This window comes from Schistocerca piceifrons, chromosome 4, assembly GCF_021461385.2.
Source record: "Schistocerca piceifrons isolate TAMUIC-IGC-003096 chromosome 4, iqSchPice1.1, whole genome shotgun sequence".
Lineage (NCBI taxonomy): Eukaryota > Metazoa > Arthropoda > Insecta > Orthoptera > Acrididae > Schistocerca > Schistocerca piceifrons.
In genome coordinates, this window is record NC_060141.1 from 533606681 (window position 1) to 533623938 (window position 17258).

Below are 17258 nucleotides of genomic sequence, written 5' to 3' on the forward strand. Positions count from 1 at the left end.
GATTTCCCTCGATCGCTCCAGTCAAGTGCAGGAATGATTCCTCTGAGAGGGCACCAACGGTTTCTCCCCATCCTTGACACAATTCGAAATTGTGTTCCGTGTCTGATGACCTTGATATCGACGGGACGTTAAATCCAATCTTTCTTCCTTCCTTCTGTTGGCAGTGCTGACAAATTCGTCCTCCACTTGGGGTTCTTCGTCGCCTAACAAAAGATCATAAAGAGCAACGAAGGACCATCGGTAAGTCACGATGCTGATCGTGACAGGTTATTGTCTAACGTAGTCATAGGCGACGAAACGTGGCCTCATCACTTCATATCGAAAACAAAAATTCAATCGATAGAGTTGTGGCACATCATCTCTCCTCAGAAGAAAATGTTCGAACTCACACCCTCAGCCAGTAAAGGCATAGTGACGGTCTTCTCGATCTCCCTCATTGTGCAACGATCAACTCCTAAGTGTACTGTGAAACCCTAACGAAATAGATGAAACGGCTTCAGCGTGTTGGTCAACACAAAAACGAAAACGAACTTCTATTCCATGACAATGCAAGGCGTCACACAAGTTTGTGCACTCCGACAGGCGCTCACAAAACTTAACTGGAATACAGCCCTGATCTCGCACCTTCCGTCTCCCATCTGTTTGGCCCAATGAATGAGCGATTCCGCGGGAAGCTTTACGTGGATTATGGAAAAATTACTGATGCAGCAAGACGTTGGTTACCAAATGTACCAACAGAGTAGCACCGTGCGAGCATACATGCCCTACCCGTAAGGTGACGTATCGCCGCCGCATTGAACGGAGATTAAGTTGAAAAATAAGGTCTTTTAGCCAAAAGTGCGTGGGAATTACATGGTCTACATCTACATCTACATGGTTACTCTGCAATTCACAGTTAAGTGCTTTGCAGGGGGTTCATTTTCATACTACTTCTTTACTATTCTACTCTCGAATGGCGCGTGGGAAACAGGAATACCTAAATCTTTCCGTTCGAGGTCTGATTTCTCTTATTTTATTATGATGATCATTTCTCCCTACGCTACGTAGGGGGGTGTCAACAAAATATTTTCGCATTCTGAAGAGATAATTGGTGCTTGAAATTTCGTAAATAGATCTCGCCTCAAAGAAAACCGCCTTTGTTTCAGTGACTGTCACACTCTCACCCCTACTGCGCGATAACACGAAACGGGCTGCCTTCTTTGCACTTTTTCGATGTTCTCCGTCACTCCTACCTAGTAAGGATCCCACACCGTGCAGCAGTATTCCAGCAGAGGACGGACAAGTGTAATGTAGGCTGTCTCTTTAGTGGGTTTGTCGCATCTTCTAAGTGTTCTGCTAAGAAAGAGCAGTCTTTGTTTTTCCTTCCCCAAAATATTATCTATGTGGTCTTTCCAATTTGTTGTTCGTAATTGTAATTCCTAGGTATTTTGTCGAATTGACAGCCCGTAGATTTGTGAGTATTATAGTATACGCAAAATTTATCGGATTTCTTTTAGTACCCATGTGGATGACCTAGCACTTTTCTTTGTTTAGCGCCAATTGCCACTTTTCACACTTTTCACACCAGTTCTCTCTAGATCATTTTGTAATTGGAGTTGATCGTCTGATGATTTTACTAGACGGTAAATTACTGCATCATCTGCAAACAATCTAAGGGTGTGCTCAGATTATTACCTAGATCATTTATGTAGATCAGGAACAGCAGAGGGCCTATGACACTACCTTGCAGAACGCCAGATATCACTTCTGTTCTACTCGATGATTTACCGTCTACCACTACGAACTGTCGCTTCTCTGAGACGAAGTCACGAATGCAGTCACACGACTGAGACGAGACTCCATATGGACGAAAATTGATTCTCTTAGAATCACGAATGGAATCAACCTACTTTCAGAAAAAGGTTCCTTGTATAAATGTACTGGTACTGATGCCATATCAGAACGACAGCGATCGCATTTAACAGTATAAATGAAAAGAACCAGGGCAGATCACAGTAGATACTTGTTTATTATTTACAGTAACTGGTTTCGGTCTAAACGACTAACTTCAGATCCACGAGGACGTTTGTAGCCAGTTCACGAAGCTGCTGTGAGTACCAACAGGTACCAGAATGCCACCGTGAAGGGCTCCGTGTGCGTGTGTGTGTGATTTATGCTTGAAACATTGATCGACAATGACGACAATGGAATTGTGTGTTTTGCAGGTGGGAGGACGACCCAGACGAATCGTCTCTCGTCAACACAAGGTGCTTCCTGTCCTCTATTGGCTACGTGCAGTGTATGCCGCCTGCCCAGTTCCGCTCGCACTGCAAGCAGGACAATTCTCGCTGGCCCTACAGCAGGCACAACTGCACCCTGCGGCTCGCCTCCAAGTTGCCGGTCGAGAAGCTCAAGTTCGAACTTATGGAGGTCAGTACTTCTGCCATTTACGTAGCGCTCGCACATCGATAGGTCCTGTATGGCTATTAGGGAATGTGGAACCACTTTCACCTTATTGTTCTACACTCATGCTCATAAATTAAGGATATGTGCACTACACAAAACTGGCGCTAATAGCATAAGCACATAGGGAACACACACGACACAGATATGTAAGTCCACGGTATTGGTGATAAGTTGGGAAAACCGTGCTACAAAACGCCACTGTTTCCTGCGCATGTACCCCGACATCAATACGGGATATGATCACTATGCACACGTATACAGGCCCACAACGGGTTGACATACTCTGGATCAGGTGGTCGAACAGCTGCTGGGGTATTCTGACACCAGTCCCCTCAGAGCTCCTGAAGTGTCGTAGGGGTTTGAAGACGTGCAGCGATATGTCGACCGAGAGAATGCCAGACGTGCTCGATGGGGTTTAGGTCTGGAGAACAGGCAGGCCACTCAATTCTCCTGATATCTTCTGTTTCAAGGTACTCCTCTACGATGACAGCTTGGTGGGGCCGTGCGTTATCAACCATCAGGTGGCAGGTGGGACTGCGCTCAGAAAAGGCGGACATACTGGTGCAAAATGACGTCCCGATACACCTGACCTGTTACAGTTCCTCTGTCGAAGTCAGTCGGTCAGTATAGCCGCATGCTATCACTCACTGGTCGACGTTGGAGCCAATGTCTTCCTACATCAATAATCTCCACATCACCCAAGTACTGCTTTCCGCGGAGTGCAGAAAAAATGGTTCAAATGGCTCTGAGCACTATGGGACTCAACATCTGAGGTCGTCAGTCCCCTAGAGAGAGAACTACTTAGACCTAACTAACCTAAGGACATCACACACATCTATGCCAGAAGCAGGATTCGAACCTGCGACCGTTGCAGCAGCGCTGGGTCTCAGCGGCCGGCTCGGAGTGCATCATTCATTGAGCCAAACGGAAGTGGGAAGGTGCGAGATTCAGACTGTAGGGTGGATGTGGATGAAATGTTGCGACTTTGAACATTTTCTTCTTAGGAGAGGTTGTGTGGCTTCACTTCACGGATTGCAGTTTTGTTTCCGGTTGGAAGTTATGAACCCATGTTTCACTGCCTGTGACGATGTTCGACAAAATGTTATCATGATCAGCCTCGTAACGTGGAAGCAATTCCACGGAGGTTGTCAGTCGTTTCTCTAGGTGTGTCTACGCGGCGATGAACCCAGTGGTCACACACCTTTGAGTACCTGAACTGGTGGCCGAGTATGTCAGCACTGCCAACATAGACGTCCAGTTGAGCGGCGAGGCGTTTGACTGTGATCCACCGCTCACCTCGAACGGGAGTGTCCGCACGTTGCAGGAGTCACGGCTGTGTGCGACCGGGCAGAATGCGAGAGATCGGACAGGTTTGCGTGATCTTGTTGCGATGATGACCGACGCCCCGCCGAGCAACTCACAGTGCCTTTGTTCTCTCCTACATTACCGTAGACATTCAAAAATCCCCTATGAACATCTGCGATGCTCTGATTTCCTATCAAATGAAATTCAGTGACAGTTCTCTGCCTTGGACGCAGCTCCGTTACAGACACCATTGTGAATGGTACTTTCGAAACGACAGCATATTACAATTTTTCCTTCGTTAGAAGCCACACTGAAAACTGATGGAAACAGTATCCGAAAATGAAAAAGACGTTGAATTACAAACAAATCTAAAATCTTGGGACGGCGCGAAATAAGAAAATATTAACAAACAAGACCATGTCACTACAATATTTTTAAATTGTAGTTAATTAAAGGAACGTGGTAACCGAGAGCTCTCTGTAGGTGCTAAGGACCTAATGGTAATATAAATATAATATTTATAGTTAAACTGTATCACAGCGTCTGGTGTTACATACGTTTCATCAAGCAATGTCAACTACCGTCAGTGGTCCGGATGAACTGACATAGCCTCGAGACCGTCCCCTGGTGATGTCTGGTTTCGCTAGTTGAACACTGGACTCCACCCATGAAGGTTCCACGTGCAGGCCCTGGCACGGCTGGGGATTATTCCTCGTTCCAGTCTCTCCATATCGACTCATTCTGCTATCAGATGATTACTGGGGATTTACCTCGGAGGTATAAAGGTCGTCGGGGCTATGAACGGTCTCACTACCGTCCTTGTCATAGTGCCACAATCAGGCTAGCAGCCTCGTCAGGGCGTTGCGCCAAACACTTTACCCTTTATCTTTCTGGTGACCGGAAATTCTCTTCTGCAGGAGCCCACCTCTATTCCACAAACAACGAACTAGAGACACCCACTTAGGTTTGTTCGTTCACGAGATCAAGAAGGCCAGATATGCTGGACAAAAGATGATTTCAAGGAGGTGTTCGATACAGTTCTGCTCTGTAACCGAGCAGGCAGAGTATCAGGTCAGGTTTGTGATTGGGATGAAGAGTTCGTGGAAAGTATCGCTAACCGTATAACACACAATGCAGGAAAAGCTGTGGAGGTAAAAATGAAAGTAAATTCATATCTCAGGAGGACTGTTATAGGCTCATCACTGGTCACAGCATATATAAATCGCCTAGTGGACAATAAAAGAAGCTATATGAGGCTTTTACTAGGTGATGCTGTATAGAGAGCAGCTGCAACGATGGAAAGATGAAGCGAAATTCAGGAACACCTGCAGAGGATCGAGTCAGGTGTAGGGATTGACAGTTGGCCCTCAAACAATTGTAATATATCGCATATTAAAAGGCGAAACGATCCGTTACTGTATGAGCTCAAAATTGCCGAACGGTCACTGGAAGCAGTCACAAATATCTGGCAGTAGGGTGCATGCATACGAGCGATTTCAAATGAAACGACTACAAAAAAGTAACAAAGTCAAACTTCTTAACGTAAATCATTGGAAGAAACCTCAGGTGGTACAGCTTACCCTCTTTTCACCAGTACCTTAATATGAGTAACAAATACGATTGATACCAGAAACAGAAGATCTATAGGCTCGCTTAGCAAACGAGAAAGTGTCATCCAACTCCAGTGCCAGCTGCTAAAACACAAGCTTGTATCAGGGTGTGGTTTACTGTTAAAAATTACAAGAGCGTATATATTTTTAGAGCAGTCGACCAGTGGGTTACTTCCTTGAGGAAAGACCGTAAACTATTGTTGGATTCGGTTACCTGTCGGATCGGAGATTTCCTCATCTCGGGGACTGGGTATTATGTTGCCCTCACTTTCGTCTCGTCATGATGGACCCTCCGCAATTGACACGGCTCTATGGGCACGTCTCGAAAACCGATAAATTAAAAAAAAAAGAAAAGAACTATTGTCCCCACGCACTATTAGCGGGACGGATAAGGGGGGAATTTACAGTGATACACATGAGATGGTTTGCAAAGTATAGATGTATATGCAAAAGACAACGTTTAACGAATTCTGCTCATATGACCAGTGTGTTTTAGTGCGTGGATAATTCTATTTGGTACATCTGTGAAGAAGGTAAATAAAGTACACAAATTCAACAATTGACATGTTCATTGAAGCATGACTTACTTTACTATATTTAGAAGTGAAGTAAGTTACTATCATTGAGATAAATTAATGAAGTAAATAAAAATGTAAGTATGTCGTCCTATTGCTTCAACGCACTGGCGTCTGACATACTGCCATGATTTTACATCCCATCTTAACTTACAATTGTTCGCTGATGAGAATAACACCAATAATTCTCATTTTGCTTGACGTGTATTTTTGTTTGTTACTCGTTTTTATTTCAAAATTGCTCGAAGGATTTCTATAGGGGCACAGTCGAGTAAAGATTGGCTTTTTTTGTATCTATTTTGAAATGTTACATAGGAAGAGTCATTCTTGATTCTGGCCTCATGTTTTCATGTTTGCAACCATGCAGATTATTGTTCTATGTTTTCTAGCAATCCACTTTATACTAGTCTTCAATTGAGTGCTGTGAAAGTGACAGGGTCTGTTGAAATCGATGAACGGTAATGAGCACATACTATGGATTGATAGTATACCAAAAGAGGTGAGAGGAATGACAAATAGCTGAAATGAAATTAGGGATACCTTAACACCAAAATAGGGGTACGTGAACGGAGTGAATAAATTCTGCTACCTTGTAACTAAAATAGCATATCAAGAACGAAGCAAGAAGAAAATAAAAAAAAATCAGATTCGTACCGTTGAAGATAGCATTCCTGGGAAAAACGACTCTACTGGTATCAAACATTAGAGGAAGACATTTCTTGGAATGTATGTTTTTGACACAGCATCGTCTGGATGTGACCCATCGCCAGGGAGAAACCTGGAAAGAAAGAAAATCGAAGCAGACGATATGTGTTGCTACAGAAGGATGTTGAAAATTATGTAGACTGCTAATAAAAGCCGGCCGGGATGGCCGAGCGGTTCTAGGTGCTACAGTCTGGAACCGCACGACCGCTACGGTCGCAGGTTCGAATCCTGCCCCAGGCATGGATGTGTGTGGTGTCCATTGGCTGGGATTTGGCATAGATTTAAATCAACGGGGAAAGTTGAAAATTTGTGTAGAACTGAGATTCAGAACTCGGGTCGCCTGCTCGTTAGGCAACTGCGCTGCATCTTATGACAGACGCAAGACCGCCTTACGGACACAGTGGTTGTCACATCTGCGCTGACTACCCTAGCATACCTCCCATCAGATCCAAATTCTAAACTTACCCACACACTACTACCGTATAGCCGCTTGCCCATTGTCTCATTACTCCTGCCCTTTCGCCGATTCCCTAAGAGTTAGAACATGGTGTGCATTTGCACTGAAAAGATCATTGGCCGTACTCAACTTAATGATGTGGTTTCTGTTCTGCCGGACATGTCCGACCAATGTGACCACTGTGTCTGGACCGCACAGTGGGCAGCGTGTCTGCCAAGCAGGCAGGAGACGCGGGTTCGTATCTCAGCCCTCCACAAATTTGTCCGACCAATGTAACCACTGTGACTGGATGGCGCAGTGGTCAACGCATCTGCCTAGTACACAAGAGACCCGGGTTCGAATCTCAGCCCACCGAAAAAGGTTTCAAATTTCACCATAGATTTAAATCAAGCCCTCCTCGCAGTCATTGTCTGTAATTCGTTGGTGATTTTATTAAAAGTGGCTGTTAAATCAAAAAGGTCTCTGTTCCTTCGGATATGTCAGAAATAACAGACACCACATAAATATAGATGGAGAAATGCGCTGTAGAGTCGGCGAGGATGAGGATACATTGAAGAATTTGACAAGAAGAAGGACATGATGATATGACATGTGATAAGACAGGAGAGATCAACAACGTCCATGGTATTAGAGGTCGCCCTGCCGCTGTGGCCGAGCGGTTCTAGGCGCTTCAGTCTGGAACCGCACGACCGCTACGGTCGCAGGTTCGAATCCTGCCTCGGGCATGGATGCGTGTGATATCCTTAGGTTAGGTAGGTTTTTAGTAGTTCTAAGTTCTAGGTGACTGATGACCTCAGATGTTAAGTCCCATAGTGCTCAGAGCCTTTTCAACCATATGAACCAGAGGTCGTCATTGAAGATAAGAACTGTAGGTGAAGACGGAGATTGGATTATATGCAAAAAGTAATTTATGATGTTCTATTGAAGTGTTACTCTAGGACGAAGAAGCTGACAGAGAGAAATTCCTGGTGAGCTGAATTAAATCTATCTGAGGACTAGTACAGTAGACTAATGACAAAAGGAGGAGCTAATAACTTGCATCATAACATATGTTAATGGGTGTTTATGATGAGAACACATGCAGAGTGTAAAGTTCGATCCCCTCATAGCCTTCACTTCATTGGTGATGGTGTAAGGACATCAGGGACTAGACTGCCACCCAATGTCCTGTGCCGTCTATAGGCGCAGCAGTGACGATGAGCGTCTGCCTGCTGCCGCACAGTGGCCACTGTATTAGTTACGTAAATTACTTTCCTAAAAGCGTGTGCAGTGATTGCATATTTCTTGTGAGGAAGCAATCTATACGGCTTTATTCAATTAAATGGTCGCCGTGCTGACAATCCGCAATGTCATGACGTCTTCGCATTTCCTAAATGGTAACTTGCTTGTCGCAAACAAGTACATCAGCAGACTCAAGGTACGTGATTGGTATGTTAGGTCCAGCAAGGATGAGCGAACAGTATTTCTTCTCAGGTGGAAGCTGCGTTCAGGCGCTGAAATTCTGAGTGGCGATGAGTATTGCCCGCGTAAACAAATCGATTGCACACTCGATTGGAAAGCTTGACTAATCACCATTTGCAGCGTGGACTGCTGCGAGACGCGCAGGAAGAGGGTCAATGAGGTTCTGGGTGGTACCCAACAGTCATGACAGTTAACGAAATATTCCGGGCAATTATGCCGTGGTCGTATGAGTTTCACATTAAAACACTACGTGTCAAACCGATTTGGGGACGACTTTTCAGTAGGGATCGCAGCTTGTTTGTGTGTCCTATTCACACCCTGGCTTGTTAATGCCCGAAATATTTCATTAATTGTGATATCTCCGGACGTGAAAGCTTACATTTTACGATCCGCAGTCGTGTAAAGCCATGCCGAATACCGTGTCGTGTCCCGCTGCACTAGATTTCTCGGTTGAGGATTAATGAGGCCAACAGCCCAATCTAGGTGGTCTCACAGATTCTAGAGAGGACTTATATCAGCGAAGTTTGTGGTCAGGGGAGTACAATAAACTCATCCTGGTGCTCTGTGAACCGCGCACGTACACTGCGACACAGTTCATTGTCCCCATGGCAGAAGCCATCGTACCAGAAAAAAGCAAACTACATACAGCGGCGGACATCGTCTGTAAGGACAGATGCGTACTTGTGTAGATCCACTGTGTCATCCAGAATAACGAGAGCACCCACGGAATGCTACTTAAAAATTCCCCAAACCAAAAGGCTTCTTTGCGGCCTAGACTCTTCCGATGACCGTTGTAGGACTTCTCGAAATCCATCGTTCTCGCGGACATGGGACATCGGATGATGAAACAAATAAGTAAATCGAACCACTACAGTCATATCATCGAAGGTACTCATTTCAAACAACTAGATTTGGGTCAACACTTAAGCCATCGTTAGGCCCACTAAAAACCAATATAAGCGCGTGTTGGTAACTAGCATTCATTTCCTTTTCACGCAGTAATAGCTTATAAACATCTAGATATCGTGCGGCTCACGTAGTAATAGTGGGGTCGCAGAAAAACACATTGGCATCAAAGGACGTTTCAGGAGCTAAAACTCTCGGGTCGGTTAAAAATCGGACGTAACACTAAAAATTCTCAAATGACTACCGCTCAAAGAGCATGAAAAAGGAGACTGTGACAAACGACTAAATATTGCGCATCCTTGACTCGGCTGGCAACCCGGAAACCTAAGTTTGAATTATGAGTAGTTTTCATCATGCGTTTTAAAGTGGCATAGAAAAATCTGAAGTTTTTTCCCCTTATCTTTTCTCTGTACGTAGTAGGTTAGGTTGATGCATAAATTCACCGCGATTTTGTTTTACATGTTGGTTTTCTGGTTACCATGAGTTTATTGATTGATTGTCATTTTTATTAGTATGAAGACAGTAACTGTTCTCGAACGAACAGATCCCATTGATGACCGTGCAGCTTCGTTAGAATAAATGATAATTTATTGAAACCCTCGGCTGCTGACAGGTGTTGTTGATATACCTCGATGGGGACAGTTGAATATGTGTGTCCTAACCGGGACTCGAACCCAGGATCTCTTGCTTACATGGCAGACACTCTATCCATCTGAGCTACCGAGACACAGATGGATAAGGCGACTGCAGGGACCTATCCCTTGCACGCTCCCCGTGAGAACCACATTCCCAACTGTTCACAGTTTACATACGTAATGTACCTAATAGATGTTGGCCCATCCACTCATTACTCGCGCCCACTAAGGTGACAATTCCCGTAATAGTTCGGGCAACCTGTGTGCATTCGCACAGACGGAGGTCAATGGCCGGGTAGCCTTTAACTATATATGAAGAGAACAGTAACTATCTTCATATATAGTTAAAGGCTACCCGGCCATTGACCGTCGTATGTGCGAATGCGCACAGGTTGCCCGAACTCTTACGGGAATCGTCACCTTAGTGGGCGCGAGTAATGAGTGGATGGGCAAATATCTTGTTAGGTACGTTACATATGTAGAATGTGGGTCTAGCGGGCAGCGTGCAAGGGATAAGTCGCTGCAGTCACGCTATTATCTGTGTCCTCGGTGGCTCAGATAGCCGGTAGCTCAGCGTGTTCGGTCAGAGGGCTGCATGCTCTCTGTAATAAAAGACTGAGTCAAGAAATCAACCATTAACTTGAACAGATGTATTGTGACGTCCGCCTAGACCAAACGCAACGAACTATATAGAATAAAATAAATAAATAAATAAAGATGGATAGAGCGCCTGCCATGCAAGAGGAGAACCCGGGTTCGAGTCCCAGTCGGGGCACACATTTTCAACTGCCCCATCGAGGTATGTCAACCACACCTGCCGACAGCTGAGGGTTTCAATAAATTACCATTTATTTTTATTTGTAATTTGCTGTTACGATTTGAGTTTAAATAATGTCATTTTCTCATTCGAAAATAGTGGGTGGAGCCGTGGACGCTAGAAAATTGAGCGAAAAATTGATAAATCGGAACATTTCTGATATGTTCTTTTGTTTGAGTTCAATAGAGAGGTGACAGCAGCGGAGGCTGCCAGAAACATTTTCGTTATGTACTGGGATAATGCTATTGGACAGAGCATGGCAAGAAAATGCTTTTCTCGTCTTAAGATTGATCGTTTTGCATTAGCGACTCTCCACATTCAGGAAGACCTTCATGCATTAAAGAAGATGGTTTTAACACACTAATCCACGATGATCCACTCTGGTGCATTCGAGAGACGGCAGATGTGGCCATTTGTGACCTTTTCATCATTTTGTGACACTTGCGCGCAACGCAGATGGTTCAAAAGTCGGGTGTATGGGTATGACATGGTCTAAGACAAAATGAAAAATCAGCGGGTGACCATGTGTGCGTTTCTGCTTGTTCGTCATCAACTGGCTCGTGAACAACGAAGATCATTCCTATCCTGTAGCGTTACTGTGAAGAGAAATGGTGTCTTTATGCTTACACAAGGAAAAAGAAAGGAATGGTTAAATCCAAAAAAAGCTGCAATTCCACATACAAAGACCAGAAAGCGTCAACAAAAGACAATGTTATGCATTTTTCGAAACGACGAGACTGTGGTGTACTTCTAATTGCGTCCCTACAATGTGACATTGACTGCTGACAGTATTGTCAAAACTAAGACGTCTTGCAGACGCAGTCTAAGCACACCGACTAGGAAGACTGAAGTGACGCTTCTATACGGTCACGCCCGTCCCCATTCTGCTACACTGACAAAAAATATCATACAGGAGCTTGGCTGGAAAGTCATTCCACAGCCACCTCATTCACCTCATCTTGCGCCCTCAGATTTTCTCCTTTTAGGTTCTCTATCGAACATACTTCAAGGAATTTCCTTTCCGGATGAAAATTCTCTCCGAACATTGCTCGACGAGCTCTTCGCCTCAAAGTCATGTGATTTCTACAGTCGCTGAGTACAAAAGTTACCCCGGCGTTGGCAGACTGTTAAAAAAAATAAAGGAGAAAATATTACTCATGACTGGTGCGTGTATCCGTTCATGGAAAAATGCTACGAACTTATCTACCAACGCGATATTCCTGGAAGTATTCATCGACATGGATACTCTGCAAATCACATTTAAGTACCTGGCAGAGGTTTCGTTATACCACCTTCACAATAATTCTCTATTATTCCAATTTCATACGCGCGCGGAAAAAGCGAACACCTATATCTTTCCGTCCCAGCTCTGATTTCCATTTTACTATGGTGATCGTTTCTCCCTTTGTTGGATGGGGTCAACAAAACATTTGGTGATTGAAATTTCGTGAGAAGATTCCGCCGCAATTAGAAATGCTTTGTTTTAATAATGTCCATCCCAAATCCTGTACTATTTCAGTGACGCACTCTCATATATTTCGAGATAACACAAAACGTGCTGGCCTTCTTTGAACTGTCACGATGTACAACGTCAATCCTACCTGTAAGGATCCCACACCGCGCAACAATAATCTAAAAGATGGACGGACAAGCGTAGTTCAGGCAGTCTGTTTAGTAGATCTGTTACATTTGCCAAGTGATCTGCCAATAAAATGATGTCTTCGGTTATCCTTCCCCACAACTTTCTATGTTCTTCCAGTTTAAGTTCTTCGTCACATAGTTCCTCGGTATTTAGTTGAATTTACGGCATAGATTTGTCTGATTTATCGTGTAACCGAAGTTTATCGAATTCCTTTTAGCACTCATGTGGATGACCTCACACTTCTCGTTCTTTAGCGTTAATTGCCAATTTTTGCGCCATACAGATATTTTTCCTAAATCGTTTTGCAATTTTTTATCGTCTAATGACTTCACTTGATGATAAACGACAGCGGTATCTGCAAACAATCTAAGACAGCTTTCAGATTGTCCCCTAAATCGTTTACATAGATAAGGAACAGCACCCGGCCTGTAACACAACCTTGGGGAATGCCAGAAATTACTTCTGTTTTACCTCTATGACTTTCCGTCAGTTACTACAAACTGAGACCTCTCTGACAGGAAATCGCAAATCCAGTCACATAACTCAGACGATATTTCACAAGCACACAATTTCACCACAGTCCGTTTGTATGGTACATCGTCAAAAGCTTTCTCGAAATCCAAAATTACGGATTCAATCTGAAATCGCTTGTCAATAGCACTCAGCACTTCGTGTTAGTAAAGAGCTATTTGTGTGTGTCACTAGACCCTTTTCTTCGAGGTAATTCATAATGTTTGAACACAACATATGTTCCAAAATCCTGCTGCATATCGACGTTAATGATATGTCTCATTGATTTTGTTTATTACTCCTACTATCTTTCTTGACTATTGGTGTGACCTGTGCAACGTTCCAGTCTTTAGGTGCTGATCTTTCGCCGATAGAACGGTTGTAAATGATTGTTAAGTATGGAGCTATTGTATCAGCATACTCTGAAAGGAACCTAACTGATATACAGTCTGGACATAAAAACTAGCTTTTGTTAAGTGATTTAAGTTGCTTCACTACTCCGAGGATATCTGCTTCTACGTTACTCATTTTGGCAGCTGTTCTTGATTCAAATTCTGGAATTTGTGGTCATCGTATCCTTTTAATCACGTAAGAAAGGCTACACCGGGGTCGTCGGTGCCCTGAAATCGCTTCAAGTTTGAATATGTATTTATAAGTAAAACTTGCATCACATTGCTGGTAAAGAGTTTTCGATTTCTTTGAAGCTCTCTTGAAATAGGGAAAGACAAGTCTACAATGAAACGATCTACGTTCTCGAGATGCTAGTTATCCCAGAAGTTTTAAGATACTTACAGATATTGGACGCTCTTAAATACCGAATAGCTATAAAGTGATGCTATTCACAGAGTTGTAGTATGTGCAGTTAATTTCGTATGGCAGCGAATGCTCGTAGATATGCTAATCCTTTAATGCGGAACTGATTTACGCCGAAAAACAAATCAGTTTCAGTTGGGGCCACCAGGTGCAAATCTAGCACTGTACACAGTTTGTATGACTGTATGACATCCACGCTGTCATTTGACACGCCACAACGAGAGTGGACACTATGGCAATGGAGAAGAGATGCTGAGGGCAGTTAGTGAAATTTATTACCGTGAACGACAGCATTTACAGTGCTGCGCTCAGAGAGTATCGTCTATTGAAAGACCTGAGGAGGGTCCCGGTGTCATTAACGGATTTAAAGAAGATGATAATGAAATTCGATAAGACGGGTGAGCTTGGTGTGGTACCCGGGAGAGGAAGCCGTCCTATTCCGGTGGAAGTTACTGATGAGATTGGTGTTGCTGTAGCTGACGATTCAGCACATGCATCGGATAGGGGTCTACTTTACACTGGTACCCGTACAAGATTGAGACAGTGAAGGAACTGAAACCTCACGACCCGCAGCAACGTTCTGAATTTGCTCTTCGGTTTCTGGCACGAGTATACGTTCATGACACGTGGCTGGGCAATATTCTGTGGACTGACGAGGCACATTCTCCACTTCAGGGTGCAGTGAATACACCGAACTGCCCAATTTACTGTACTGTTATAACGCGTGTTGTAAATCACGAACCATCGCACTCCCCGTATGCGACTGTGTGATGTGGATTCACAAGCACCTCTTTTCTGGGTCGTTCGTCTTTAAAGAGAATACGTCAAGAAAGCCTCTCAGGTGTATCCACATCTACATCTACATCCATACTCCGCAAGCCACCTGACGGTGTGTGGCGGAGGCTACCCTGAGTACCTCTATCGGTTCTCCCTTCTATTCCAGTCTCGTATCGTTCGTGGAAAGAAGGATTGTCGGTATGCTTCTGTATGGGGTCTAATCTCTCTGATTTTATCCTCATGGTCTCTTCGTGAGATATACGTAGGAGGGAGCAATATACTGCTTGACTCTTCGGTGAAGGTATGTTCTCGAAACTTTAACAAAAGCCCGTACCGAGCTACTGAGCGTCTCTCCCGCAGAGTCTTCCACTGGAGTTTATCTATCATCTCCGTAACGCTTTCGCGATTACTAAATGATCCTGTAACGAAGCGCGCTGCTCTCCGTTGGATCTTCTCTATCTCTTCTATCAACCCCATCTGGTACGGATCCCACACCGCTGAACAGTATTCAAGCAGTGGGCGAACAAGCGTACTGTAACCTACTTCCTTTGTTTTCGGATTGCATTTCCTTTGGATTCTTCCAATGAATCTCCGTCTGGCATCTGCTTTACCGACGATCAACTTCATATGATCATTCCATTTTAATTCACTCTTAATGCGTACTCCCAGATAATTTATGGAATTTTCTGCTTCCAGTTGCTGACCTGCTATTTTGCAGCTAAATGATAAGGGATCTATCTTTCTATGTATTCGCAGCACATTACACTTGTCTACATTGAGATGCAATTGCCATTCCCTGCACCATGCGTCAGTTCGCTGCAGATCCTCCTGCATTTCAGTGCAATTTTCCATTGTTACCACCTCTCGATACCCCACAGCATCATCTGCAAAAAGCCTCAGTGAACATCCGATGTCATCCACAAGGTCATTTATGTATATTGTGAATAGCAACGGTCCTATGACACCCCCCTGCGGCACACCTGAAATCACTCTTACTTCGGAAGACTTCTCTCCATTGAGAAGGACATGCTGCGTTCTGTTATCTAGGAACTCTTCAATCGAATCACACAATTTGTCTGATGGTCCATATGCTCTTACTTTGTTCATTAAACGACTGTGGGAAACTGTATCGAACGCCTTGCGGAAGTCAAGAAACACAGCATCTACCTGTGAACCCGTGTCAATGGCCTTCTGAGTCTCGTGGACGAATAGCGCGAGCTGGGTTTCGCACGACCGTCTTTTGCGAAACCCATGCTGATTCCTACAGAGTAGATTTCTAGTCTCCAGAAAAGTCATTATACACGAACATAATACGTGTTCCAAAATTCTACAACTGATCGACGTTAGAGATATAGGTCTATAGTTCTGCACATCTGTTCGACGTCCCTTCTTGAAAACGGGGATGACCTGTGCCCTTTTCCAATCCTTTGGAACGCTACGCTCTTCTAGAGACCTACAGTACACCGCTGCAAGAAAGGGGGCAAGTTCCTTCGCGTACTCTGCGTAAAATCGAACTGGTATACCATCAGGTCCAGCGGCCTTTCCTCTTTTGAGCGATTTTAATTGTTTCTCTATCCCTCTGTCGTCTATTTCGATATCAACCATTTTGTCATCTATGCGACAATCTAGAGAGGGAACTACAGTGCACTCTTCCTCTGTGAAACAGCTTTGGAAAAAGACATTTAGTATTTCGGCCTTTAGTCTGTCATCCTCTGTTTGCATGGGGGCTTAATTAAATATATATGATTGAAAATACTTTTTTTGTTTTAGTAACTGTCTGTCCGATTACGCAAGTCTCGTAATCGGTTGGCCCTGACTAGTATTATTACGCTATCTGACTGCAACAAACAATGTAAGAAAATTTTCGTAAATACAGTTAATTAATTAAGTCCCCAGCAACTATAAAACCTACAAAATCCAAGCACAAATGTAACTGTTCTGTATGTGGGAGTGTGACTCAACGTACGCATCTGGCACGGTTCTTTTCCAACAAGACAAGAATTTTTAAATACCAACTATTCTGACGTGACAAAAGAAATTTAGAAAAACTATAATTACGCAAGAAAATCACAATTACACTCTAATCCTAGAACACAAGCCAGATGCTTTGTTGACTGAACCTGTAGTGACACATTATTTCAGATACACGAATAATAAAAAGACATTGTAAGTTTTACCTTCATATATATTGACGAAATGCACACAATAACATCTGCTATCTCTCATCAAATAACTGCATAAAACATGGAACACTCTTTACTACAACATCTTACTCCAACTTCACGACAACCACGAGCTCTTAACACACACTGTCCTCTACGAGCTCTCTGCTAGCACTGACTGCCATGAGATCTTAACACGCACTGTGGAGGCGGCTTAATAGTACTCTTTGGCGCACTCTCTGGCGCAGTGGCACAGTGTAGCCACCTTTCATGTTTCAGTACCATTTTGGTCACAGAGTGTCTGGACATTTTGTTTTGATCCACCTAGCGCTTTGACGTAAGACCAAAATTTCTTAGGATTTTGTGCCATGTCAGTACATAGAACTTTACTTTCGAAGTCATTGAACGCCTCTCGCATAGCCCTCCTCACACTACATT

At 43.9% G+C, this 17258-nt stretch overlaps 1 protein-coding gene across 2 annotated transcripts in view; it reads left to right on the forward strand.

Moving 5' to 3' along the window:
• Positions 1-17258, forward strand: part of LOC124795339 (neuronal acetylcholine receptor subunit non-alpha-3-like) — a 166480-nt gene that overhangs the window by 48063 nt on the left and 101159 nt on the right. For both annotated transcript variants that reach the window (XM_047259327.1, XM_047259326.1), the window contains one exon: positions 2205-2409. In XM_047259327.1, coding sequence (XP_047115283.1) covers positions 2205-2409 — 205 coding nt within the window. The remainder of the gene's footprint in view (positions 1-2204; positions 2410-17258) is intronic.